At 44.6% G+C, this 26,205-nt stretch overlaps 1 protein-coding gene across 1 annotated transcript in view; it reads right to left on the reverse strand.

Annotated features, from left to right (window-relative positions):
* Window positions 1-26,205, reverse strand: part of pard3ba (par-3 family cell polarity regulator beta a) — a 170,336-nt gene that overhangs the window by 66,408 nt on the left and 77,723 nt on the right. The window contains exons 11-15 of the mRNA XM_029668294.2: window positions 22,260-22,445; window positions 19,193-19,384; window positions 12,314-12,485; window positions 6,170-6,302; window positions 4,625-4,743 (exon numbers count right to left, since the gene is read on the reverse strand). Coding sequence (XP_029524154.2) covers window positions 4,625-4,743; window positions 6,170-6,302; window positions 12,314-12,485; window positions 19,193-19,384; window positions 22,260-22,445 — 802 coding nt within the window. The remainder of the gene's footprint in view (window positions 1-4,624; window positions 4,744-6,169; window positions 6,303-12,313; window positions 12,486-19,192; window positions 19,385-22,259; window positions 22,446-26,205) is intronic.

Consider the following 26,205-nt stretch of genomic DNA (forward strand, 5'->3'; position numbering starts at 1 on the left):
CGGCATCAGCTGCCAGAGGGGCACTGCGCCACAGGACACAATAATAGGTTTTCATTACGTCGCAATTTCTCTGAAATAATCCCTTTTCATATTTTATGAGGTCAACTTTCTCCCGGCAGAGAAACGAGAGAGCAGAAGAAAAATAAAAAAGAGAGGGAGAGAAAATGCGGCTGTGACGGAGGGGACAAAGGATTAGACTGGCTGTTATATTTGCTGGCTTCACGCGTTGCATTTTCCCTCAAATACAGTAGCCACAAAAAGGTTGTGGTGGCGGGTGTGTGAGCTGTGTGGCTTGAAGCTAAAAATAATGTGCATATGAATCTGCTTCTATTGTTACAGAGACTGAGAGCAGCATCAACAATCTCTCACCCACACACACCCACACAGATAAATAAATGTTCTGCAGCTGGGACAGGAATTTGCTGCTGGTGTTGGTGAGATCATTATGACTACAGCTCAGCGAACCGCATTGTTTCTTCTCCACGTGTGTGCGTTCATATACATGACTCAACGATTGTCAGATCAGGTCATGTCGTCAGGGGGAAAAACTCCCGGGTCTGAATTCAAAACGGGTCTCAGAGTAGATGTGCTGACTTAGTTCCCACCTTATATTCCTTATGATTTCAAAAGCCAAACTGATCCTAGATCAGCACTCCTACTCTGAAAGGCTTTATAAATACGGGTCCAGGTGCAGCCATTAAGACAGACTTGAGAGTGAGCGTGTAGGACCACAGTCTTGGCTAAGCCCATTTAACCAACGTCGGATACCTCTGAAACGCTAAATAAGTCATGTGTGCGTCCTAAATGCCACCCTATTCCCTATACAAATAAATAGCTTTGTAGCATGAGGCAGCTTGAAGTACACGCCCTGGTCAAAAAGTTAGCTGAATAGGGAATAGGGTGCCATTTGAGATGCAAGCCCTTGTTTTGCTTGTGCACCCTACAGTCCCCATAGGAAAACATTTGCTAAGCACCAGAGCTTATATTGCTTATTACTTTCTGCTTAGTGCAAAAATAAACCCTCAGACTTGACTCACCCGGGCTTAACCCCCGTTTGGAAATGGGAAACTACCCCCTATTAAAGTGGATGATCCCTACAAATGTGACACACAGCACAGGGTCACAGTGTCATAGAGTCCCCATGCCTCTGGTAACGCTCCCCCATCCTCAGATAACAACCTCAAGGGGGGGGGGGGGGGGGGGTAGGTGAAGTGAGGGAGAAATATGGAGAGAGAGCGAAAAAGGTAGATGCATTAAGAGAGAGAGAAAAAGGAGAGAGAGAGAGAGAGAAAGCTGTACAGAAAGAGTGGGAAAAGGAGAAAGAAGGACGGAAATGAAGTGAAAGAGAACAAGAGAGAAAGAGAGAGATTACGAAAAAAGAGAAAGACAAGAGAAGCAGCGAGTAGGATGCGGGGGTCTCTTCCTAACAAAAGCCAATCAATGTGCAGTAGCGGCGTGCAACTAGTTTAGAAGGGGGAACCCAATCCACCGCCCCTAATGAACTGGGATTGGAAACCAGCGACAGGTAAAAAATTATTAACAGAGTAAGATATACCTCACTCTGAAACAGAGGAGAGGGAGAAAGGGAGGGAGACGGGTGGGGGATTGAGAAAAGAGAGAGATGGGGGAAGAATGAGAGAAGGGAGAGAAAAAAAAACAGCGAGAGGGGCTGGCAGGGTCACCCAGGTGCTAATATGAGGAAATAAGCTGCTTAGAGCAATATCATTTCAGGGAACAAGTTGGGTATGAGTGTGGACACGTGCGCACATATGCACGCACACAGAGCAGTGCTAGACTGACTAGACAGTCTCGTTCAGGAACCTTTGTCTTGAAAAGGTCAGGCCTCCCAAGTGGCGCAGCGGTCTAAGGCACTGCGTCGCCGTGCTTGAGGGGTCACTACAGACCCGGGTATGATCCCAGGCTGTGTCACAACTGGCCGTGACAGGGAGTCCCATAGGGCGGCGCACAATTGGCCCAGCGTCGCCCGGGATAGGGGAAGGTTTGGCAAGGGGGTTGCTTTACTTGGCTCATCACGCTCTAGCGATTCCTTGTGGCATGCCGGGAGCCTGCAGGCTGACTTCGGTGTGTTTCCTCCGACACATTGGTGCAGCTGGCTTCCAGGTAAAGCGGGAGGGTGTTAAGGAGCGCAGTTTGGCGGGTTATGTTTCAGAGGACGAACAACTCGACCTTCGCCTCTCTCTTTGGGAAATTACAGCGATGAGACAAGATCATAAATGAAATTGGGAGAAAAATACACAAAAAATATATATATAAACTCAACACCTGCACAGGATCGGTACATCAGACCTGCGGGACAGGTACAGGATGGCAACAACTATTGCCGAGTTACACCAGGAACGCACAATCCCTCCATCAGTGCTCAGACTGTCCGCAATAGGCTGAAAGAGGCTGGACTGAGGTCTTGTAGGCCTATTGTAAGGCAGGTCCTCACCACACATCACCGGCAACAATATCACCTGTGGGCGCAAACCCACCGTTGCTGGACCAGACAGGACTAGCAAAAAATACTCTCCACTGGCGAGTCACTGTTTTGTCTCACCAGGGGTGATGGTCGGATTCACATTTATCGTCGAAGGAATGAGCATTACACTGAGGCTTGTTCCCTGGAGCGGGATCGATTTGGAGGGTCCGTCTGGGACGTTTTTTTTGCTGAGTTTACATTTATTATTATTTTATTTTTTTAATAAATAAAATATATATATATTTTTTTTTTATTTATTAAAAAAAAAAAAAAAAAAAAAAATTATTGGCAAACCCTTCATGGTCATATGCGTGTGTTAACATAGCATTACGAAACCATTCCAATGGGCCCATGTGATAATAATGTTGAATCTGTGCTTGAAATTCAATACTTCACTAGGGAACTTACAGATGTTGCATGCACGGTGGACAGTGGAAGGGTCATGTCGACCTCTATTATTTCATACAGAGGTCGTCCATGTAACTTATGTGATTTGTTAAGTTGAATACATATACTTATTTATTATGAATTTTCCTTATTAAAAAAATATATAACATTTAGATGGTTTGGGATGAGGACTGCAGAGTGAAGGAAAAGCAGCCAACAACTGCTCAGCATATGTAGGTACCTCTTTAAGACTGAAGCTGGTTGAGAGAATGCCAAGAGTGTGAAAAGCTGTAATCAAGGCAAAGTGGCTACTTTGAAGAACCCTTTTTTGGTTACTACATGATTCCATGTGTTATTTCATAGTTTTGAGGTCTTCACTAAAATAGTAAAATAAAGAAAAACCCTTGAATGAGTAGGTGTGTACAAACTTTTGACTGGTACTGTATATCAAATCAAATTGTATTTCCAATCAAATGAAAGTATATTTGACACACGCGCCGCGCCGAACACAACAGGTGTAGTAGACCTGAATTATACTACCCCTTAAAAAAATAAAATAAACACAACATGTAACAATTTCATAGATTTTACTGAGTGACAGTTCAAATGAGGAAATCAGATTTGAGATAAATTCAATAGTCCCTAATCTATGGATTTCAAGACTGGGAAGATATGCGTCTGTTGGTCACAGACACCTTAAAAAAATATATATATAGGCCTCAGGATCTCAGCACGGTATTTTTGTGCATTCAAACTGCCATCGATAAAATGCAGTTGTGCTCCTTGTCCGTAAGTTTTGCTGGCCCATACCATAACCCCACTGCTACTATCGGGAACGCTGTTCACAACATTGACGTCAGCAAACAGCTCACCCACACGCCATCCACATGGTCTGGGGTAGTGAGGCCGGTTGGACGTACTGACAAATTCTCTAAAATGATGTTGTAGGTGGCTTATGGTAGAGTAATTAACATTACATTCTCTGGCAACAGCTCTGGTGGCCATTCCTGCAGTCAGCGTGCCAACTGCACACTCCCTCAAAACTTGAGACATCTTTAGCATTGTGTTTTGTGACAAAACCGCACATTTTATAGTGGTCTCTTACTGTTCCCAGCACAAGGTGGACCTGTGTAATGATCGAGCTGTTTAATCAGATTGTTAGTATGCCACACCTATCAGGTGGATGGATTATCTTGGCAAATGAGAAATGTTCACTAACCGGGATGTAAACACATTTGTGCACAACATTTGAAAGAAGTAAGCTTTTTGTGGGTATGGATCATTTCTGGGATCTTTAATTTCAGCTCATGAAACCAATACTTTACATGTTAAGTTAATATTTTTGTTCAGTGTATATGTTTATACAGTAAAATGTGTATAAAATGTGAAGGAATCTAAGGGGTGTGAATACTTATGCAAGGCACTGTATGAAACGTTGGTAAACTTGAAATTATAGTTTGAACACTTGAAACAGATAATGAAAGCAATATCTACCATACTGAAATTCAATACCTAACAATTTTTTTTAATGTGATTTTTAAACTGAATGCAATACTCATTCAAGTCAGTTTCAAATCAGAAAATATAATATTTAATTTATGAATGAAATGACTCAATTTGCATTACCAATAAATAAATAAAAAATATAAATTCAAATTCAAATGTTTAATACCAATTAAAAACTCAAAACTCAAATACAATCTCTGTTGGCACTGAAATCCCTCCATATCGGACTGTGTGCATGTGTGAACTCACCCAGGTCCATGCTCTTAGAGTTCCTTTTCTGAGGGTTGTCAGTCTGCCCGGGTTGCTGTGCTGTCTGTGTGTCCAGGTGAAGGTGACCCTCAGGAATCTTGGGGGCCTTGCTCCACTCGCTGAGAAAATAAAATATACAAAGTTATAATCAACACTGCTAACATTGTAGCCTGTACTTTTGTTATGTCCTATTTTAACTCTTTTATAGGGTATTTTATGTATATATACTTGGTGTTGTTTATTTTCCAGCAGTGGTGGCAAGGATGGTCATGCTACTAGCATTAGAGCAATACCATTGTAGCGGTTTCCATAGACTGCCAGTCACTGAGCCAACGACAGTCCATTTAAAAGCACGTCTTGGCAAAAATGATTATACAAAATATTTTTTGTCCCGGTGGCAAACATATAGCAGCAGTGGGCCACCTAAATGAATAGGAAACATATTTCCAAGCATGTATACTAATCTTACACATGTTCCAATGTATTAGATCATCCCCCCCCCCCCCCCAACATCGGACACCACCTAACTTCGGAACACACTAGCAGTTAAAGGATTGTAATCACCTCTAGCACAACATTTAAATGAAATAACGGTAATTTTTGCCACTAAAGATTCTCATTGCAATTTATGTAAGTTGAGTTAGGTTTTAAGAGTTTCCAAAAAAGTCATATATATATATATTGCACGACAGACCACACATAATTTAATATCCACTTTTTACCTCTGAAATATATATATATATTTTTAACCAAAAGGCTAGCCAACTAATCAACTATCTCGTAAATACGTCGGATACGAGGTTGGTGTCTCTTTTTTTAAACGGATATATCTTGTAATTGAACAACATTTTAAGGTGCTGATTATATTTTTTTTGCTAAACAGCTTATCAAAAAGCTGATAGTAGTAGTATTTCCACTGAAATGTCAAACATGCTAATTGCTGACCCGTTAGCTAACATTTTTACGACACCAAAAATAAACAACCTTTATTTAACTAGGCAAGTCAGTTAAGTACAAATTCTTATTTACAAAGATAGCCTTTCGGTTACTGACCCAACGCTCTAACCACTAGGCTCCCTGCCGCCCTTTTTTCCTCTAACTTTCTCACTCAACATTATTCATAACTCATTACCCATAATGATAGTGAAATAGCTTTGTAAAAAACTAAATGTGTCCTTGGCTGACAACAAATGTGACTTTTGAGTGCGTTTACAACATTTGTTTTTCCCCCAAGAATACAAGTTTACTGGTATAATAACTCTAAATATGATCCCGAATATCAGCGTTCAACAGCATAAGCTAAATACCCCGTTCAGAGGGACATACCTTGAGGGACATACCTTGAACCTATCTTTGTCCAATAAGAAATGTTTGTTTGCGTTTTCCGTTACAGAAAGTTTTGCTACGATGTACACCAATGAATATGACCAATGTGTAATTTTAAAGGAACTTTAAGGAATGCGTCCCAAATGGCAATCTATCCCCCATGTAGTGCACTACTTTTGACCTGGTCTGGAATTCAAAACGGGGCCACAGTGTAATTACCTCCGGTGAGGATGTGTTGTGTATTGAAGTTTAGCGTTCATCTCCTCCATGGAGTCAGGCGATGGCGGCGAGGGGAAATCCTCCTCCATTTCCTCTTCCTCGTAATGGGCGTGGCCACCATTCGTAGGAGAAGCTGGATTGGGAGAGGATGGGGACAAACAGCACAGGCAGACACACATCAATCAGAAATTCCACCAGTGACGAGCGCCTTTAATAGAGTAGGACGGAGTGTTTCATCGAAGGTCAGTTTTGAGGCTATCGCCCTAAAGACTACAGTTAGGATTGAGGGCGGTTAAGCTGAACCTAGATCAGAGCTGACAGGCAACTTCTACTCCAATACTACCGTGTCAAGCACACATGAAATCTCAGACACACGAAGAAGGTCTGTGCCATGTAAATGCAGGATCACGTGGCCAAAGTGATAGTCCAGTTAGAGAGAAAAATATATCTTCCTCTGGCTAGAGCTAAAGCAGTCGTCACCTTCCTGAAGGGCCACTGAGACAGGAGGCATTGGATATGTCCCAAATGGTCCCCTATTTCCTATATAGTGCAATACTTCTGGTATACAGCCATTCTGTTGGAAGCTGTGTCAATGCTAGCTGTCTGTAAGACTGCCTGCCTAGGACAGTGATGAGGTGACACACACACACAATCATCTGACAGAGGCAAACGGTATTGAGGGATGGATTTCCAACTGCGTGCGCACCCACACACACACAACTCTGTACACCACATGAAACATGTACAGAACACACACAAACACAGCACACAAACACCCCCCTAAGTCAGTTAGAGTAGGAGAGAGACAAGCCACAGCGATATATGTCAAAAGTGTGTCAAATTGAGCAGTACGTGAATATCAGTGGATAAAAGCTAAGCCCGTATAATGTTGTGAGCATTTCCACGAGGTACGACTACACACGACAATACCTCGCACACTGCCACAGCAAAAAGTCACTTCTGTATTTCCATTTCCAAACTGCTTCCTCTGAAAGCACAGGCTTCGTGTGGGCTTCCTGCACTCTCCGGGGAGGTAAAGAAAAAAAGCCAAATAATACACGTAAAACAGTTTGTAGTCCTCACTTCTGCTGCTCGCACAATAGTCCGTATGCAAATCCGGCCCACTTAGAAAGCCATTTCATCAGCGTAATGATTCCAAGGTCAGAACTTTGCACATGAAAGCGAGGGAGATACGTACAGGGGAAAACATGGCTAATGAGCCCCCCTCGCTATAAATAGGCGCAGATGAAGTTAAGTATAAAAGTGAAATGGAGTGGGTTGGAATAATGTAGGACATGGTACATTTGCAAACAGCAGGCATAATGTTTGTCGTATGTGGTTGGTCATGAGGAGATGTGGTGGTTCAAAGCTGTGATGATATAAATACACAGACACACACAGTCAGGAGTTTGGTCACACCTGCTCATTGCAGGGTTTTTCTTCATTTGTACTATTTTATACATTGTAGAATAATAGTGAAGAAATCAAAAACTATGAAATAACACATATGGAATCATGTAGTGACAAAGAAAGTGTTAAACCAATCAAAATATATTTTGCCAAGAGTGTGTGCAAAGCTGTCATCAAGGCAAAGGGTGTCTACTTTGAAGAATCTCAAATATAAAATCCCACAAATTGGATTGGCTTGATGGGCACTTCTGATGTAACATACGGTCAAGCTACCTCCTACAACATCTGGATAGGGTTGAGATCCAGTGACTGTGCTGGCCACTTCATTATAGACAGAATACCAGCTGACTGCTTCTTACCTAAATAGTTATTGCATAGTTTGGAGCTGTGTTTTGGGTCATTGTCCTGTTGGGGGAGGAAATTGGCTCCAATTAAGCGCCGTCCACGGGGTATGGCATGGCGTTGCAAAATGGAGTGATAGCCTGCCTTCCGTCACAATCCTTTTTACCCTGTACAAATCTCCCACTTTACCACCACCAAAGCATCCCCAGACCATCACATTGCCTCCACCATGCTTGACAGATGGCGTCAAGCAGTCCTCCAGCATATTTTCATTTTTTCTACGTCTCACGAATGTTCTTCTTTGTGGTCCGAACACCTCAAACTTAGATTAGTCTGTACATTACACTTTTCCAATCTTCCTCTGTTCAGTGTATGTGTTCTTTTGCCCATCTTAATCTTTCCTTTTTATTGGCCAGTCTGAGGTATGGCTTTTTCTTTGCAACTCTGCCTAGAAGGCCAGCATCTCAGAGATGCCTCTTCATTGTTGATGTTGAAACTGGTGTTCTGCAGGTAAGATTTAATGAAGCTACCAGCTGTGAGGCGTCTGTTTCTCAAACTAGACACTAATGTACTTGTTCTCTTGCTCAGTTGTGCACCGGTGCCTCCCACTCTTTCTATTCTGGTTAGAGCCAGTTTGCGCCGTTCTGTGAAGGGTTGGAAACCCAAATTGGTCTACACGGACAAGTTCTGGCCTGGTTTAGATCTTATCTGTCGGAAAGATATCAATTTGTCTCTGTGGATGTTTTGTTTTTTGACAAATCAACTGTAAATTTTGGTGTTCCTCAAGGTTCCGTTTTAGGACCACTATTGTTTTCACTATATATTTGACCTCTTTGGGATGTCATTCGAAAACATCATGTTAACTTTCACTGCTGTGCGGATGACACACATGCTGTACATTTCAATGAAACATGGTGAAGCCCCAAAATTGCCCTCGCTGGAAGCCTGTGTTTCAGACATAAGGAAGTGGATGGCTGCCCACGTTCTACTTTTAAACTTGGACAAAACAGAGATGCTAGTTCTAGGTCCCAAGAAACAAAGAGATCTTCTGTGGAATCTGACAATTAATCTTGATAGTTGTACAGTCGTCTCAAATAAAACTGTGAAGGACCTCGGCGTTACTCTGGACCCTGATCTCTCTTTTGACAAACATATCAAGACAGCTTTTTTCCATCTACGTAACATTGCAAAAATCAGACATTTTCAGTCCAAAAATTATGCAGAGCAATTCATCCATGCTTTTGTTACTTCTAGGTTAGACTACTGCAATGCTCTACTTTCCGGCTACCCGGATAAAACACTAAATAAACTTCAGTTAGTGCTAAATACGGCTGCTAGAATCCTGACTAGAACCAAAAAATTATCATATTACTCCAGTGCTAGCCTCCCTACACTGGCTTCCTGTTAAGGCAAGGGCTGATTTCAAGGTTTTACTGCTAACCTACAAAACATTACTTGGGCTTGCTCCTACCTATCTTTCCAATTTGGTCCTGCCGTACATACCTACACGTACGCTACGGTCACAAGACGCAGGCCTCCTAATTGTCCCTAGAATTCCTAAGCAAGCAGATGGAGGCAGGGCTCTCTCCCATCGAGCTCCATTTTTATGGAATGGTCTGACTACCCATGTGAGAGACGCAGACTCGGTCTCAACCTTTAAGTCTTTACTGAACACTCATCTCTTTAGTGGGTCCTATGATTGAGTTTAGCCTGGCCGGTTCCCTTCTCTCCACTGGGATTCTCTGCCTCTAACCCTATTACTGGGGCTGAGTCACTGGCTTACTGGTGCTCTTCCATGCCGTCCCTATTAGGGGTGCGTCACTTGAGTGGGTTGAGTCACTGACGTGGTCTTCCTGTCTGGGTTGGCGCCCCCCCTTGGGTTGTGCCGTGGCGGAGATCTTTGTGGGCTATACTCGGCCTTGTCTCAGGATGGTAAGTTGGTGGTTGAAGATATACCTCTAGTGGTGTGGGGGCTGCCTGTTTGGCCCTGTCCGGGGGTATATTCAATGGGGCCACAGTGTCTCCTGACCCTTCCTGTCTCAGCCTCCAGTATTTATGCTGCAGTAGTTTATGTGTCGGAGGGCTAGGGTCAACCTGTGTGATTTTAAGTTCACTCACTCACTCTCTATCTCTCTCTCTCGGAGGACCCGAGCCCTAGGACCATGCCTCAGGACTACCTGGCATGATGACTCCTTGCTGTCCCCAGTCCACCTGGCCGTGCTGCTGCTCCAGTTTAAACTGTTCTGCATGCTGCTATGGAACCCTGACCTGTTCATCGGACGTGCTACCTGTCCCAGACCTGCTGTTTTCAACTCTCTAGAGACAGCAGGAATAGTAGAGGTGCTGACCTGTTGCACCCTCGACAACTACTGTGATTATTATTATTTGACCATGCTGGTCATTTAGGAACATTTGAACATCTTGGCCATGTTCTGTTATAATCTCCATCCGGCACAGCCAGAAGAGGACTGGCCACCCCTCATAGCCTGGTTCCTCTCTAGGGTTTTTCCTAGGTTTTGGCCTTTCTATTGAGTTTTTCCTAGCCACCGTGCTTCTACACCTGCATTGCTTGCTGTTTGGGGTTTTAGGCTGGGTTTCTGTACAGCACTTTGAGATATCAGCTGATCTAAGAAGGGCTATATAAATACATTTGAAGGGAGTAGTACACAACGAGATCTTCAGTTTGTTTCTTGGCTATTGCTCGCATGGACTAGCCTTCATTCTCAGAACAAGAATAGACTGACGAGTTTCAGAATAAAGTTATTTGTTTCTGGCCATTTTGAGCCTGTAATCGAACCCACAAATGCTGATGCGCCATAGACTCAACTAGTCTAAAGAAGGCCAGTTTTATTGCTTTTTTAATCAGGACAACAGTTTTCAGCTGCGCTAACGTATATGCAAAAAGGTTTTCTCATGATTTATTAGCCTTTTAAAATTATAAACTTGGATTAGCTAACACAACGTGCCATTGGAACACAAGAGTGATGGTTGCTTATAATGGGCCTCTGTACGCCTATGTAGATATTCAGTTTTAAAAATCTGCCTTTCCAGCTACAATAGTCATTTAAAACAATAACAATGTCTACACTGTATTTCAGATCAATTTTATGTTAAATGGACATAAAATGTGCTTTTCTTAAAAAAACAAGGATATTTCTAAGTGATCCCAAACTTTTGAATGGTAGTGTATATATAATGTACACACAACACACACATACATACACAACAAAACACGGCATCTCTGTGCATTCGAATTGCTATTGATACAATGAAAGTGTGTTCGTTGTCCGTAGTTTATGCCTGCCCATAACCCCACTGCCACTACGGGGCAACTTGTTCAAAGTTTAAATCAGCAAACCACTCGCCCACATGATGCCATACACGTGGTCTGGTGTTGTGAGGCCGGTTGGACATACTGCCAAATTCTCTAAAACGACGGAGGCGGCTTATGGTAAAGAAATTACATTAAATTATCTGACAATAGCTCTGGTGGACATTCCTGCAGTCAGCATGCCAATTACAATCTCCTTCAAAACTTGATCCATATGTAGGACTTTTGACAAAACTGCACATTTTAGAGTGGCCTTTTATTGTCCCCAGCACAAGGTGCACCTGTGCAATGATCAAGCTGTTTAATCAGATTCTTGATATGCCACACCTGCCAGGTGGATGGATTATCTTGGCTAAGGAGAAATGCTCACTAACATGGCTGTAAACAAATTTGTGCACAAAATGTAACATTTTTTTGTGGGTATGGAACATTTCAGCTCATGAATCATGGGACCAACACTTTGTTGTGTTTATATTTTGGTTCAGTGTATATAACCTTTGTGATTAAGACGCTGTACAATGTTTGTTTAAAAAAAAAGCAAGTGTGAATGTGTGCGTGTGTGACTGTGCGTGTGTGAGTGACTGTGCGTGTGTGAGTGACTGTGTGTGTGAGTGACTGTGTGTGTGTGAGTGACTGTGTGTGTGTGAGTGACTGTGTGTGTGTGAGTGACTGTGTGTGTGTGTGTGAGTGACTGTGTGTGTGTGTGTGAGTGACTGTGTGTGTGTGTGTGTGTGAGTGACTGTGTGTGTGTGTGAGTGACTGTGTGTGTGTGTGAGTGACTGTGTGTGTGTGTGAGTGACTGTGTGTGTGTGTGTGTGAGTGACTGTGTGTGTGTGAGTGACTGTGTGTGTGTGAGTGACTGTGTGTGTGTGAGTGACTGTGTGTGTGTGAGTGACTGTGTGTGTGTGAGTGACTGTGTGTGTGTGAGTGACTGTGTGTGTGTGAGTGACTGTGTGTGTGTGACTGTGTGTGCATACTATACTCATCTGTGTGTGTAAGTCAAGCACCACTATGAGTGTGTCCATTTCTTCTCTAGTTCAGGCCCTACTGTGTCCTCTCACCTCTAAAGCTGGAGTAGATGTGGTTGGGGACCATGTGCGGCTGGCTGGGCGGCTGGCTGGGCGGCTTGGGGCTGGGACCGTTGCTGTGGTGGTGGGACACCAGGGCTGCAGCTCGAGCCGGAGTTCCGGAGGGGCCGTCTAGGACATGGTGGCTAGCCGCCTCTTGGCTCTCCTGTCACAGCCAGGGGGAGAGGAGCAGAGGTCAGTGAATTGCATTAGGGCCTAGAGTTTTTTCCTGATCACTTGATTTGGAATGGCCCAGAGTTTTTCCTACATTGGATGCACATCGAATGTGTTTTTAGGTTTTCATGTGAGAGGTGCATTTAAAATATGCGAAGGATGACACTGGTCATTAAATCATTGAGTGAGAAAAATATATATATGTGCTCCTTAATTGAAAAGTTATGGGGAAAATAAGTGCATAGTATAGATGCCCATATGTTGTGTTGACGTGTACTTACGATCATAGAATATCTTTGAGTATCAGAGCACTGCATCTATGACTACAGCCGGAGACACAGCAGCCGACTAACCCACTAACGTTCTATTTCCGTTCGAGCCATAGTGGGCTAGCGTCAGAGAAGCTTGAAAACCGAGACCCTCAACACGCCAGTGAATAAGAATGTGCCACTCTTCCATTGACTTCAGCCTGAATCTTCCTCATGCACATGGGAGACCTCAGGAAGTAATCAAATCACTTATTGAGTCGATCGATTTTCAAGCTTATCTGGCAGTAGCATGCACTGGCTCGCATGTGTATAGTATCAGCGTCTAAAACGGCTATTTCACAGTATCAACGCACTATACACAAACTCGACCTAATGCACTGTGCACGAACTCTACCTAATTCATATTGAAATCATAACAGACAGCTTCCCATTGGCTGACATTGTGTTTTGAGTGTGCTTCATCAGTAAGAGGACAGTAGCACCACAGACTGGTTGAGGGTTGGAAATGGAGTAATTACGTTAATCCCTCATGCTGACGACAGGCATGTTATCGGACAGTCTCCACCGCCACAGAGGAGCAGATGGAGAAGCAGATAGAGGCGGCATCCCAAATGGCACCCTATGGAACTCGGTCAAAAGTAGTGCACTACGTAGGGAATAGGATGCCATTTGGGATGCACTCAGACAGATAGAGAGGGCTGGTGGCAGAGTGAGACGTACTGTAGATAAAAGATGAAAGCCTCTCCTTTGAGAGCGATGGTGTGGTGGGATCTACAGCATCACACACACACACACACACACACACACACACACACAAATGGATAGACACAAAATCACCCACACCCTGTCTCTCTCCAACTCTGTGGGTGTGTGGCTATGGGCTTTGCATCATTGTCACATTATATGTAATGAGCAGTAGTGGCGTAATGCGTTCACCGTCTCTATGTGCTAACTCCTTTCATTAGGCCATTATCCTCATATCAAAGGGGATTTTCAATTGTGTGCGTTCGGTAGCACAGTGTGTGAGTTCGGCTTTTGGGGAGGGGTGTCCGTTGTGCTTTTGTTCCTGCGTGCAGTCACACACACGTTCCCAATGGTATCATTAGCGGCAACCACGGCTCTTTACATGTATTACTGTCACACACATCTTCGTCTGTCAGAATGGCTCAACACCCACCCAACCCACACACACAGTACCGCTCCATCCATCCACCCATCTGTCTCATGGGTCTTTGACAGCCAGGCAGAGCCATCAAAGCAGCCAGAGAAGAGCTCACTTCCTAATCCACAGAACAATAAGAAACTGCTGGTCAACACAATGAGGATATGAGGAACACCCCTCTGAGTTGGTAGGGTTAGAGAGAGAGCTGGGGGTCCTGGAGCTACCCTCAACGCTTTGGGCTTTCATCTTGGGGTCTCGTTGTCTGATAAGATTAGACCTAGTGTGAGTGTGTGTGTGTATGTGTGTGTGTGTGGATTGCTGAGTGAACATAGGCTGAGGCCTACGGCGATATGCAGTGAGAACTGCACTGGCAGTTATACAATTTTTCTACAGGCTCTGAGAGAGCACCCACACACACACTTTTCCATGGCAATTTCTTAAGACTGCACCACTGCCCTGTCCTCAGGCCTGACATCCAGAAGGGCTGTGGCCAAGGAGACTGACAGGAGGACACAAAAGGGGAGGGTCATTTGTCACACCCATTTAATCCCATAACCCCTTGCTGTCTCATCTCATTCTCCACCCTGTCCCTCCATTATACTCTACCATCAGACATTAACACCGTAATAGTTCATTTTTTTCCTAGTCTTTCTTCCTTCACCAATAGCTACCCCGTCACGGTTCACACTGCTTCTGAGTGGCTGTTGTGATAACCCAAGATGCAGCTGTCCACTAGGGCAGGGATTCACAAACGTTTTCACTCGGGCCCCTCCCCAGAACCCCCCTCCCAGCATTGGGGAACACCCCGCGCCACCTGTGCGCACGTGACACGTCTACGGGCACAAGCACTGTTAATGACAGAAACTGTTCACACCCCTCTTGTTGGCGGAGATAATTTTGCAGGTTTAAAGCTTATTTCCTGCAATTCTACACATTTTGTCATGGGGTGCAAAGAAATCGTCTAACGTGTATTTGAGTGACAAAAAAATGACAACAAAATCTACTGTCTAAAAAAACAGAAAAAAACTTTTTTAAAGTGACATGGGCTAGTTGATCTTGGCATTTCTGACAAGGTATATATACAGTTGAAGTGGGAAGTTGACATACACCTTAGCCAAATACATCTAAACTCAGTTTCTCACAATTCCTGACATTTAATCCCAGTACAAATTCAGTCTTATGTCAGTTAGGATCACCACTTTATTTTAAGAATGTGAAATGTCAGAATAATAGTAGAGAGAATTTTATTTCAGCTTTTATTTCTTGCATCACATTCCCATTGGGTCAAAAGTTTACATACACTCAATTAGTATTTGGTAGCATTGCCTTTAAATTGCTTAACTTGGGTCAAACGTTTCAGGTAGCCTTCCACAAGCTTCCCACAATAAGTTGGATGAATTTTGGCCCATTCCTCCTGACAGAGCTGGTGTAACTGAGTCAGGTTTGTAGGCCTCCTTGCTCACACACGCTTTTTCAGTTCTGCCCACACATTTTCTATGGAATTGATGTCAGGGCTTTGTGATGGCCACTCCAATACCTTGACTTTGTTGTCCTTAAGCCATAACTTTGGAAGTATTGGGGTCCTTGTCCATTTGGAAGACCCAAGCTTTAACTTCCTGACTGATGTCTTGAGATGTTGCTTCAATATATCCACATAATTTCATCAATCGCATCCGCTATAAGACCATGGTGCTTGCCTACGGAGCTGTGAGGGGAACGGCACCTCAGTACCTCCAGGCTCTGATCAGGCCCTACACCCAAACAAGGGCACTGCGTTCATCCACCTCTGGCCTGCTCGCCTCCCTACCACTGAGGAAGTACAGTTCCCGCGCAGCCCAGTCAAAACTGTTCGCTGCTCTGGCCCCCAATGGTGGAACAAACTCCCCACGACGCCAGGACAGCGGAGTCAATCACCACCTTCCGGAGACACCTGAAACCCCACCTCTTTCAGGAATACCTAGGATAGGATAAAGTAATCCTTCTCACCCCCCTTGAAAGATTTAGATGCACTATTGTAAAGTGGCTGTTCCACTGGATGTCTTAAGGTGAACGCACCAATTTGTAAGTCGCTCTGGATAAGAGCGTCTGCTAAATGACTTAAATGTAAATGTAAATAATTTCCCTCCCTCATGATTCCATCTATTTTGTGAAGTGCACCAGTCCCTCCTGCAGCAAAGCACCCCCACAAACAACATGATGCAGCCACTACTGTGCTTCACGGTTGGGGATGGTGTGCTTTGGCTTGCAAGCCTCCCCCTTTTTCCTCCAAACATAATGGTCATTATGGCTAAACAGTTCTATTTTTGTTTCATCAGACTAGAGGACATTTCTCCAAAAAGTACAATCTTTGTCCCCATGTGCAGTTGCAAACCGTAGTTTGGATTTTTTTATGGCGGTTTTGGAGCTGAGCAGCTTTTCAGGTTATGTCAATATAGGACTCGTTTTACTGTGGATATAGATACTTTTGTACCTGTTTCCTCCAGCATCTTCACAAGGTCCTTTGCTGTTATTCAGGGATTGATTTGCCCTTTTCGCACCAAAGTACGTTCATCTCTAGGAGACAGAACGCGTCTCCTTCCTGAGCGGTATGATGGCTGCGTGGTCCCATGGTGTTTATACTTACGTACTATTGTTTGTACAGATAAACGTGGTACCTTCAGGCATTTGGAAATTGCTCCCAAGGATGAACCAGACTTGTGGAGGTCTACATTTTTTTTTCTGAGGTCTTGGCTGATTTCTTTTGATTTTCCCATGATGTCAAGCAAAGAGGCACTGAGTTTGAAGGTAGGCCTTGAAATACATCTACAGGTACACCTCCAATTGACTCAAATTATGTCAATTACCCTATCAGGAGCTTCTAAAGCCATGACATCATTTTCTGGACTTTTCCAAGCTGTTTAAAGGCACAGTCAATTTAGTGTATGTTAACTCCTGACCCACTGGAATTGTGATACAGTGAATTTCAAGTGAAATAATCTGTAAACAATTGTTGGAAAAATGACTTGTGTCATTATGTGTCATTATGTCCTAACCGACTTGACAAACTTGACAAAACTATAGTTTGTTAACAAGAAATGTGTGGAGTGGTTGAAAAACGAGTTTTAATGACTCCAACCTAAGTGTATGTAAACTTCCAATTTCAACTGTAGCTAGCTCTAAGGTATACAATGACTGACAAGACAAGAGGCTTTCTACTACTACAATTTCACGTTTAAAACAAGACTGAGGTTTCCCCACAGTTTGGGAACCACTGCACTAGAGAACATCACAAACGTTGACGTCTTTATTAACTGCGAATGAGTACAAATCAGTAACAAAACCTTGTAAATAATTGGTATTCGTGCAAAAAACAACAGCCGAGTATGGAAAGTCTGTCTGCATTATATTGTCATGCGCCTGCTTTGCTGTCATATTGCTATAGACCAGTTATATAATGCTTTTCCTTTTCTGACTGTGGAATTCTGAAGTGCATATACTTACAGAACGAGGACAGCGCAGTAAACTACCGTAGTAGAAAACGTGATCATCCCTAAAGGGGGGGGGGGGGATGTTTTTTTCCTAATTTCTTTGGCCTGTTTAGATGAGACTGAGTGAGCCACTTGACTGTGTGTTAGGGGTCAGTATGGGGGGGGGATAGGGACGATACCCAGCGGAGAGAGAGAAGAACAAGCCCCGAGAGAGAAAGAGAGTGAAAGATAGAAACAAATCATTCCAAAAAGAGATGCAGAGGTTTATAAAGAGAGAGGACAGGAGTACTAGCCAGTAGAAAGCAGGGAATCACCACCACCACAGTGAAACAGACAGACAGCATGCAAGAGGAAGACTTTAGGAAGACTCTTTATTCAACAAAGGACGTTTTTGTGAGATTAAAAACAACAACATTGAGTGACTGGTCTGGTGACAAGTGAACAATACAAAAAAATAATGAAAGTAAATAAATAAGTTAGTAAAACACAAGAAACAGAATAGGTTTAAAAAGCATTTCAGGGATATTGGCAATATTGCCAGATTGTCAGTAGCATTGCGGACAAAGATTTGAAGACAGTGAAACAACCAGTGGCCATTTTTGTGCCCAACTGTCGGCAGAATGAGTGGTAACTTTTTAATAATGATCAATAACACGCAATTAAAGATTGCACAGACATTTTCTCCTGAGTTTTAGTTAACAGTCATTGCCTGTATGAAGGTGGTCGTTGTGGGAAGAGGGAACAGTTTGGGGCAGGGGAAAGAGTTAATGCTGCACACACACACTCACAGAAATACACACGTCAATAAATGCACACACACACACACACAGAAATACACACGTCAATAAATGCACACACACACACATATAAATATATATATAAATATACGCACAAACATGTATGTGTTCTCTCAGAGTCCCGAGAGCCTGTGGTGGTGATGTTGATTCAGGTCCTGGTTGTGTGTGTAGTTGGATCCGTGTGCGTTTCTGTTAATGTCTAAATGGTTGAGTGTTTTGTCGTGTCTGTGTAAGTCACCGTACATTGCCCCTGTCAGCGCCCTTATGCTCTCTGCATAGGCATGTGTGTTGCTGATGTGCATGTTGTTGGGTGAGTGGCTACGTGTGTGACTGCGTGCGTTGTCATGCGTTTGACTGTGTGTGTAACGGTTTGTGTGGCTGTGTACGTTGTCGGGTGTGTTGCTGCGTATAGGTCTGTGTACGCTGTCGGGTGTGTGGCTGCGGATAGGTCTGTGTACGTTGTCGGGTGTGTTGCTGCGTATAGGTCTGTGTACGTTGTCGGGTGTGTTGCTGCGTATAGGTCTGTGTATGTTGTCGGGTGTGTGGCTGCGTATAGGTCTGTGTATGTTGTCGGGTGTGTGCCTGCGCGTGCATTCCCGCGTGTATCGGTCGACATTGTCGTCTAAGGACCTAAACTTGTGCGCGTTGCTCTTTACGTCGCCTGTCGTGTGGCTGTGTGGCACATTGCCGAGTGTGTGTTTCTGCATGGTGTCATCCATGTAGCTGTGTGTGTTCTCCTGTGTGTATACCTGCACCAGGCCTTCAGAGTATCTGTGTGTGCTGCTCTGTACCTCGCTGTGGGCTGCGCCTTGCGTGTGTTCGTGTATGTTACCGAGTGTTTGACTACGCAAGTTCCCTTGCGTTGTGTACCTGCGTGCATCACTAAGTGTATAGCTTTGAGCTGACCCCTGCATATATCTGTGCCTGTATCGGAGACCCCTCGGGTCAGAGGCTCGCCGGCGAAGTAGTGAACCACGGTGATCGTTGTCCCGTTGGTAGCGTACCTGGGCGTTGGTGTTGTGGGCGGAGCCAGATGAGGGGGCGGGGCGGAGGAGCACCAATTGGATGGTGCCGCGGGCATTGCCCTCCAAGGACATGGAGTGGCGTAGGGTCTCCATGGCGACGTGGTTGGAGCGGCCTAGCAGCGCCTCGCCGTTCACCGCAATCAGCTGGTCGTTGACCCGCAGGCGGCCGTCCTGGAGAGGAAAGTCGGTGGGAAATGGTGGAGAGCAGTGAGAGAGAAAGAGAGGGGTAGGAACAATGATAGAGTGAGAGGGAGAGAAAGAGAGGGGTAGGAACAATGATAGAGTGAGAGGGAGAGAAAGAGGCATAGAGAGATTAAGGAGAAAGAGAGAGAGACAAGGAGGTGGAGAGAGAGGGAGAACATTTGTATGTAGCAGCTACTACAGACCAAGACACACCTGTAGATCTGAGAGAGCGAGTGAGGGAGAGACAGACACTGAAACACAGAGACATGGCCAGAGGTACTAAAGACTCCTTAGTGCCCACCAGCCCCATCACGCCATTAGTCACCACTGACCTCTGACCTCAGTCATTAAGCAGCCCCCGCCAGGCCCTGACCTCTCACACCGCCAATAACCTTGTGATCCTATCAGATCACACACACACACAATTCCCAAGAGACACACTACGTATGGGCAAGCAGAAGCCCACACACACACAGAATCACACATGTGTGCGAGCAAGCGCACATGCACAAACACACCTAGAAAGACAAACACAAACACACGTTTGTTTCACAATACTTGTGGGGTTAAATAATTGAATCCCATTTAAAATCCTATTTTTCCTAACCCCTAAACCTAACCCTAACCTTAACACCAAACGTAACCCCAATTCTAAACCTAACCGTAATTGTAACCCTAAAGTTAAATAAAAATATATATAAATAAATTAACCCCTAAGACTCTTTCCTTGTGGGGACCAGGAAAATGTCCCCACTTCTGGTCCCCACAAGGAAACTGACTTCTACATGACTTCTGGTCCCCACAAGGATAGTAACCCTCACCTCCACACACACTGTCAGAATTGGGGTTAGGTCCCAGTTTCAGTGTGAGGCTGTGGCTTCTCCTCCCCTGGCTGCCTGTAGAGAGACTGACAGCCAGAGAGAGAGACACTGGGGACAGACAGAGCGTCTCAGCCCTCCCTGCACACGCTCATTAGCTAGCCTCTTAAGAGTTTTTAATTAGCATTCACACACACAGCGCAGGGAGGGGGCCTGCGACAACAGGCAACACTCACAGGCAACACACAAGAAGAGAGAGAGAGACGCGCACACAACACCTCGGCCCCCCACACATACGCACTTTCAATTTATGCTAAAATATCTCTACTTTCTCTCACTCCAAGTTGGCCTTTCTTTTTTTTTTTTTTTTTAAAAATAAATCTCTCTCGGTCTCTCAATCTTCCCTTTTCCCTGTTGATTGTTTTTGAAAAAAAGGGTTGGACTGAGACACTTTGAGAAGGCAACCAGAAGAGGAGATGGAGGATAGAGGGAGTAACGGCCAAGCTGTCATGGTCAAAATAAAATGGGAAGAGGTCTGTCCATGATTGGGCGTTGTTCTGCAGGCCCTAGTTTAGTCGCACCTGGATTACTGTCCAGATGTGTGGAGGGACATACAGTAACAGTCAAAAGTTTGGACACACCTACTCATTCAAGTTGCCTCTGCTGCAGAGGATAAGTTCATTAGAGATTTGAGATGGGAAAAGCAGCCAACAAGTGCTCAGCATATGTGGGAACTCCTTCAAGACTTTTGGATAATGAAGCTGGTTGAGAGAATGAAGCTGGTTGAGAGAATGTCAAGAGTGTGCAAAGCTGTCATCAATGCAAAGGGTGGCTACTTTAAAGAACCTAAAATATAAATACATTTGTATTTGTTTAACCCTTTTTTGGTTTCTACATGAGTCCATGCAAGTTATTTCATAGTTTTTATGTCCTCCCTATTATTATACAAAGTTGAAAATAGTACAAATAAAGAAAATCCTTTGACTGAGTAGGTGTGTCCAAACTTTTGAGTGGTACTGTAGGTGAATTGCATTTGGTCCAGAACAAAGCAGCACATATCAAGCCTTGATGGACACGGATGGCAATTGTCAGTAACGTGCATGTCAATCTCTCCCGGCTCAAAGTTAAGGAGAGATTGACAGCATCAATATTGGTCTTGGTGCGAGGTATTGATGTGTTGAAGGTAGCGAACTGTCTGTTTAAGCAGTTGGCACACAGTTCGGAAACTCATCGGTACAACATAAGACACGGAAACAGAGGTCTCTTCACATTCCCCAGGTCCAGAACAAAGGCTGGGAAAAACACAGTATTAAATAGAGCCATGACTACACGGAACTCTCTGCCAAACCAGGTAACTCAAAACCAGATTTTAAACAACAGCTAAAAGAATACCTTGCTGCACAAAAGGGACTGTGAAATGGAGATCCTCATAAATACCAAATACCTCAGAGACGAGTTTATAAGTCCAGTTTGAGGCTTCCGTCGATGCTCGGATGTACTAGTATCGCTTAAGTACCTAATCACCCTGTTCCCAGTGCAGACCTTATTTACACAGGGACACAACACCTGTGGAAAAAGATGGGAACCAGGGGAGTTTCAGAGAGTATCTATCCACTCCAAGTGTCACTACAGAGATGGAGTGTGCCCTTCAGTGGAAGATGCTAGAAAGGGCCCCTACTCCGATCCACAAAAGTCTGAGCACACTGCCAGAGGGACGAGGTCAATGGGGTCACCAGGGGTCAGAGGTCAGGGGGAACTGAAACCGATGTGGGCTTCAGACTGCGCAGGACTGCTGAGTATTGGGGTTTACAGAGTAAAGAGAAACAGATGGCACAGAGAGCAGAAGAAAGAAGGAAAGAGACAGTAGAAAGGGAACCAGGGTGGAGATGGAGACAGAACGAGACAAAGATCAAGAGAGAGCAAGCTGAGCGAGAATTGGAAAGTGGAAAAGACAGACAACAGAGAAACTGGAGACAGACAGAGAACAGAAAGAGTGAGATGGAAGTAAAAACAGCACATCAGATAGTTCATTCCTGCGCCTGTACCTTGTAGGCGGCCCCTCCGTGAATGATGGACTTGATGAAGATGCCCAGGTCCTCGCCCTTCTCCCGGGACTTGTTGCCCTTGAGGCTGATGCCCAGGCCGGCCGAGCCCGTGTCGTTCAGGGGCACCTCGAACATCAGCTGCTCCCGCCCATCCTCCAGCACCAGGGGGCTTGCCTCCTCCCCTTTCTGAGCGAGGGATAGAGAAGGATGAAGAGGAGGACAGAGAGAGGGATTGTTTTTGATATTGAAACAAGCATAGTGCAGTCAATAAAAATTCAAAAATACAATGCTGAGAGTGAAATAGACAAGACACAGAAAGTGAAACATCTCATCGATGCGAGAACTCATCGAAAGAGGATGAAAGAAAATAGGCGATGAGAGGTTGAGGGAGAAAGAGAAACCAAAACAAATTAAGAGGGATATTTGCATTACGGATCGAAGGTGGTGAAAAACAGGGGAGGGAATAACAACAACAAAAAAGAGGGAGAAGATGGGAAGCGAGAAGGAGCAGGTGGTGAGAAAGAGAGAACGGGGGAGGCAGAGAGGTAACTCCATTTGAACATGAAAGGCAGACCGAGCGCGTGCCATTTCAAAAGGAAACATAATAACCTTTTTATACATCCTTCTTGAGAGCGATGGAGGGAGGGCGACAGGGGGATCATTTAAAAGTAATAACCCATCCCTGGAGATACCCACTCTCCCATTCACTCTCTTTTCTCTCTCCTCCTTCCTCCTACTCTTAACGTGAACAAAATGACCCGGTGGTACGGGGAGCGAGAATTGGCTACCAAATGAAAGAAAGAGAAGACAAAGAAATGGAGACAAAAGAAAAATGTCTGTCATTATGACAGAGCGGTGAGAGAGAAAGTGGTGCTGGGGTTTTGTCACCAGGGAAACAGGCCTGTAAAGAGGTGCTTTGAGGCTCTTTCACGTCGCCGGCCTATTTTCCTGTGAGGAGAAGAGCGAACAACGCAGGTGAGGAAAAATACTGTGTGTACTGTATATGTTTACATTTGTTAATAATTGTGTGTGTTTTAAACTAAGGGACACACAAGAGTGTGTATGTGAAGTGTCTGATTTATTTCTTTCACAGCTGCCCAATATAAAATCAAAAAACTCATTGAGCTGCTTTCCTTCGTACCTTATCTGTTAGTGGAAGCAGATTTATTTTGAACCTCCCAGGTTGCCATTATAATATGGCCAGCGCTATAGCGACAGAGGCAGGAAAGAGCAGCTCAGTGTAGCTTTACTGGCTTCTCACTATAATCCCACTGGTGTTGGGTGACATGCACCCGAGTCCTGAGGATGCTCTTGTTTAGCCAACAGAACCAGCCCCACTGCCCCCCTGGGTCCTCAGCCTATGCCCTCAACCCTCTCTTTTCCTGGGTAGAGCCCCTAGGCAAATGGGCAGTCTAGTCTGGGCCTCCCCTCTTATGGAGCTCAATCACCTCAAGCTATTGTGGAAGCTCCATTGTACACTGAGTAGTAAAGATGGGAAGCGTTCCTTCTGACTGCGGCGCCATTGAGTCTTTATTCAATGGAGTCGGTGAGACGCAAGGATCCAGCAATCCAGCTCAGGCTCGACACTTTGACAGTAGACGTGACAGATGGACAGGTCTCGTTGGGCATCTCTATCCCTGACACACATCCATAAGGGAGAGGAAGGGAAGAGGAGAGGTGGAATCCAAAGAGACGTAACAGCTGCAGGATATTCCATTGTCAGCGTGAGGGGAGAGATCTTCCAGCAGCACTTTGTAACCAAAGAAGCGTTACATTTTTGGATGAATGCCTTTGGTTTGATCTGTTGATGCAAAGAGCGGTCTTATTGGGTCACTGTGTGTGGTGGGGCTGAGTTCAAAACACACACACATCAGATATGTCCACCGAACATCATATGTCCTTAAGGGATTAAAACACATTTATACAGCCAACTAAATCTCCCGGTGTGAGACACACCCTGGTGGTCCACACACACAATCTCTCCCCCCCCTCCCTAATATCCCGTAATACCTTCCTTAGGGGCAGAGCCAAACCCTTCCATTCCTGAGCCCTGTGGCTCCGCTGGCGCACAACACGCCTCATTGTCTCTCCTCAAGTGCTTGTTAACAGGATTTAAGAGGCGGGGAGACCACCCCTGATCAGAGGAACGATGAAGACAAAAGGAGCCTATCTACCCATGGGGAAGAAGAAGAGGTGGGGGTGTAAAGGAGGCCGATTAATACACACTCTTTTGTCAACCGGGCTTTTGAATAGACGCTTTCAAAGATGCAGATTAGCGACGAGAGCGACATTCAATTAAGATGAGGTATCTCTCGCCACCGCTCGATCGGAGACGGATAAAATCCTACAATTATGGGAAGTAATGTTGGGTTTTTCTGTTCTCTGTACCTGTGCCTCGGTAGGGTGTGAAGAGAAAAGCCAAATTGCTGATGTTTGGGATCATTTTAGTGTGTGTGCGCGCGCATGTGTGTGTTTGTCACCTTTGACACAAGCATCCTGGTGCCAATCCAACAATGAGAAAAGAGGTGCAGAGTGGAGAAGGGAGAGAAGTGATGGGTATGCAGACGTATTAGGTGACCGCCACGCTGAGCGCCACGCTGAGCTCATCCGAAGACAGATGGATGGATGGACAGAAAGACAAATGGAGCGTTGGACCACTTTTAAAGGCGAGTCCAGACTGATTGTCCTACAAATCACCTTGCATCACAAATAACTACTCAGTATTATTTGTAAAATCAGTCCGTCTCAATTTATCCATGATACATCACGGTTTCAATTCTCTCGAACACGACCAAACATACAGGTCTGGCTAGCTGCAAGGCCACTACGCTTCCTGTCTCATGACCACACTTCCAGGTTAGCCTTGTGTGACGTGACCCCTCGATCCTGCCCAGGGCACATCCATCCACCTCCCCAACCAAAAATCCACATCACATCCAATCCAATCCGAGGGACAAACTAAACACTGACAATCAAGTCCAGATCAGGTTTTATCATCAAGTTTTTCTTGAAAGGCGAGGATCACACCTAAGTATAGTCCCAGGCTTCGCTTTCGGGACCCGATCGCCTATTCTTATTGTCTAAGTAACCGAAGTCCCGTTCTGCACATATGTCAAATGAAATTGAATTATCATTTTGCTTCTAAACAAGGGTCTCAGATCATCTGACAGACAGCCCAGTTTGTGATTTGATTGAATACTCCCTAACAATATTAATGAGCAAGTGTCAGTAATTTAGATGGCAGTTTACTCTGAGTGTACAAAACATTAAGAACCCCTCCCCCCTTTTGCCCTCAGAAGGGCCTGAATTTGTCAGGGTTCGTCATGTTGACTCCAATGCTTCTCACAGTTGTGTCAAGTCTTTGTAGGGACCTAAAATCCCCAAAAGTCCCCACAAGGATAGTAAAACAAGGAAAAATCCCCCTCGTGGGGAAATGTCACACGTCACCATGATGACAAAGGCTATTTTAAATGTAGGGGTTAGAATTAGGATTACAATTAGGTTAAGGGGTTAGTGGTTAGGTTAAGGAGTTAGGTTGAGGTTTAGGGTTTGGGCTACAGGCTTAGGTTAGGGTTATGGTAAGGGTTATGTTAAGGGGAAAAAAGGATTTTGAATGGAAATTCATTTTATGTCCCCACAAGGATAGAATAACATAACGTGTGTGCAAGCTATTCCCTCTTGTTGCTGACAAGCCCAGAGGTGAAATATATTAGTTTTCCACAAACTGCTAAAAGCTCATGGGAAAGTATATGTTGTGTGTGTGTGTGTGCTCAGACACCAAACACACACAAAAGCGGAGATCGCAGTTCTTTGAGTGGATAGGACATTTGATTACAATAGTGTGGGATGTAATGTAGTTGAGTCTAACTGGCATTTTAAAGTCAAATTCTGATCACATGCACATCTTCACACAAATGCGTTGCAATCTCATAATTTGGTCTTTTCA

This window comes from Oncorhynchus nerka, linkage group LG2, assembly GCF_034236695.1.
Source record: "Oncorhynchus nerka isolate Pitt River linkage group LG2, Oner_Uvic_2.0, whole genome shotgun sequence".
NCBI lineage: Eukaryota > Metazoa > Chordata > Actinopteri > Salmoniformes > Salmonidae > Oncorhynchus > Oncorhynchus nerka.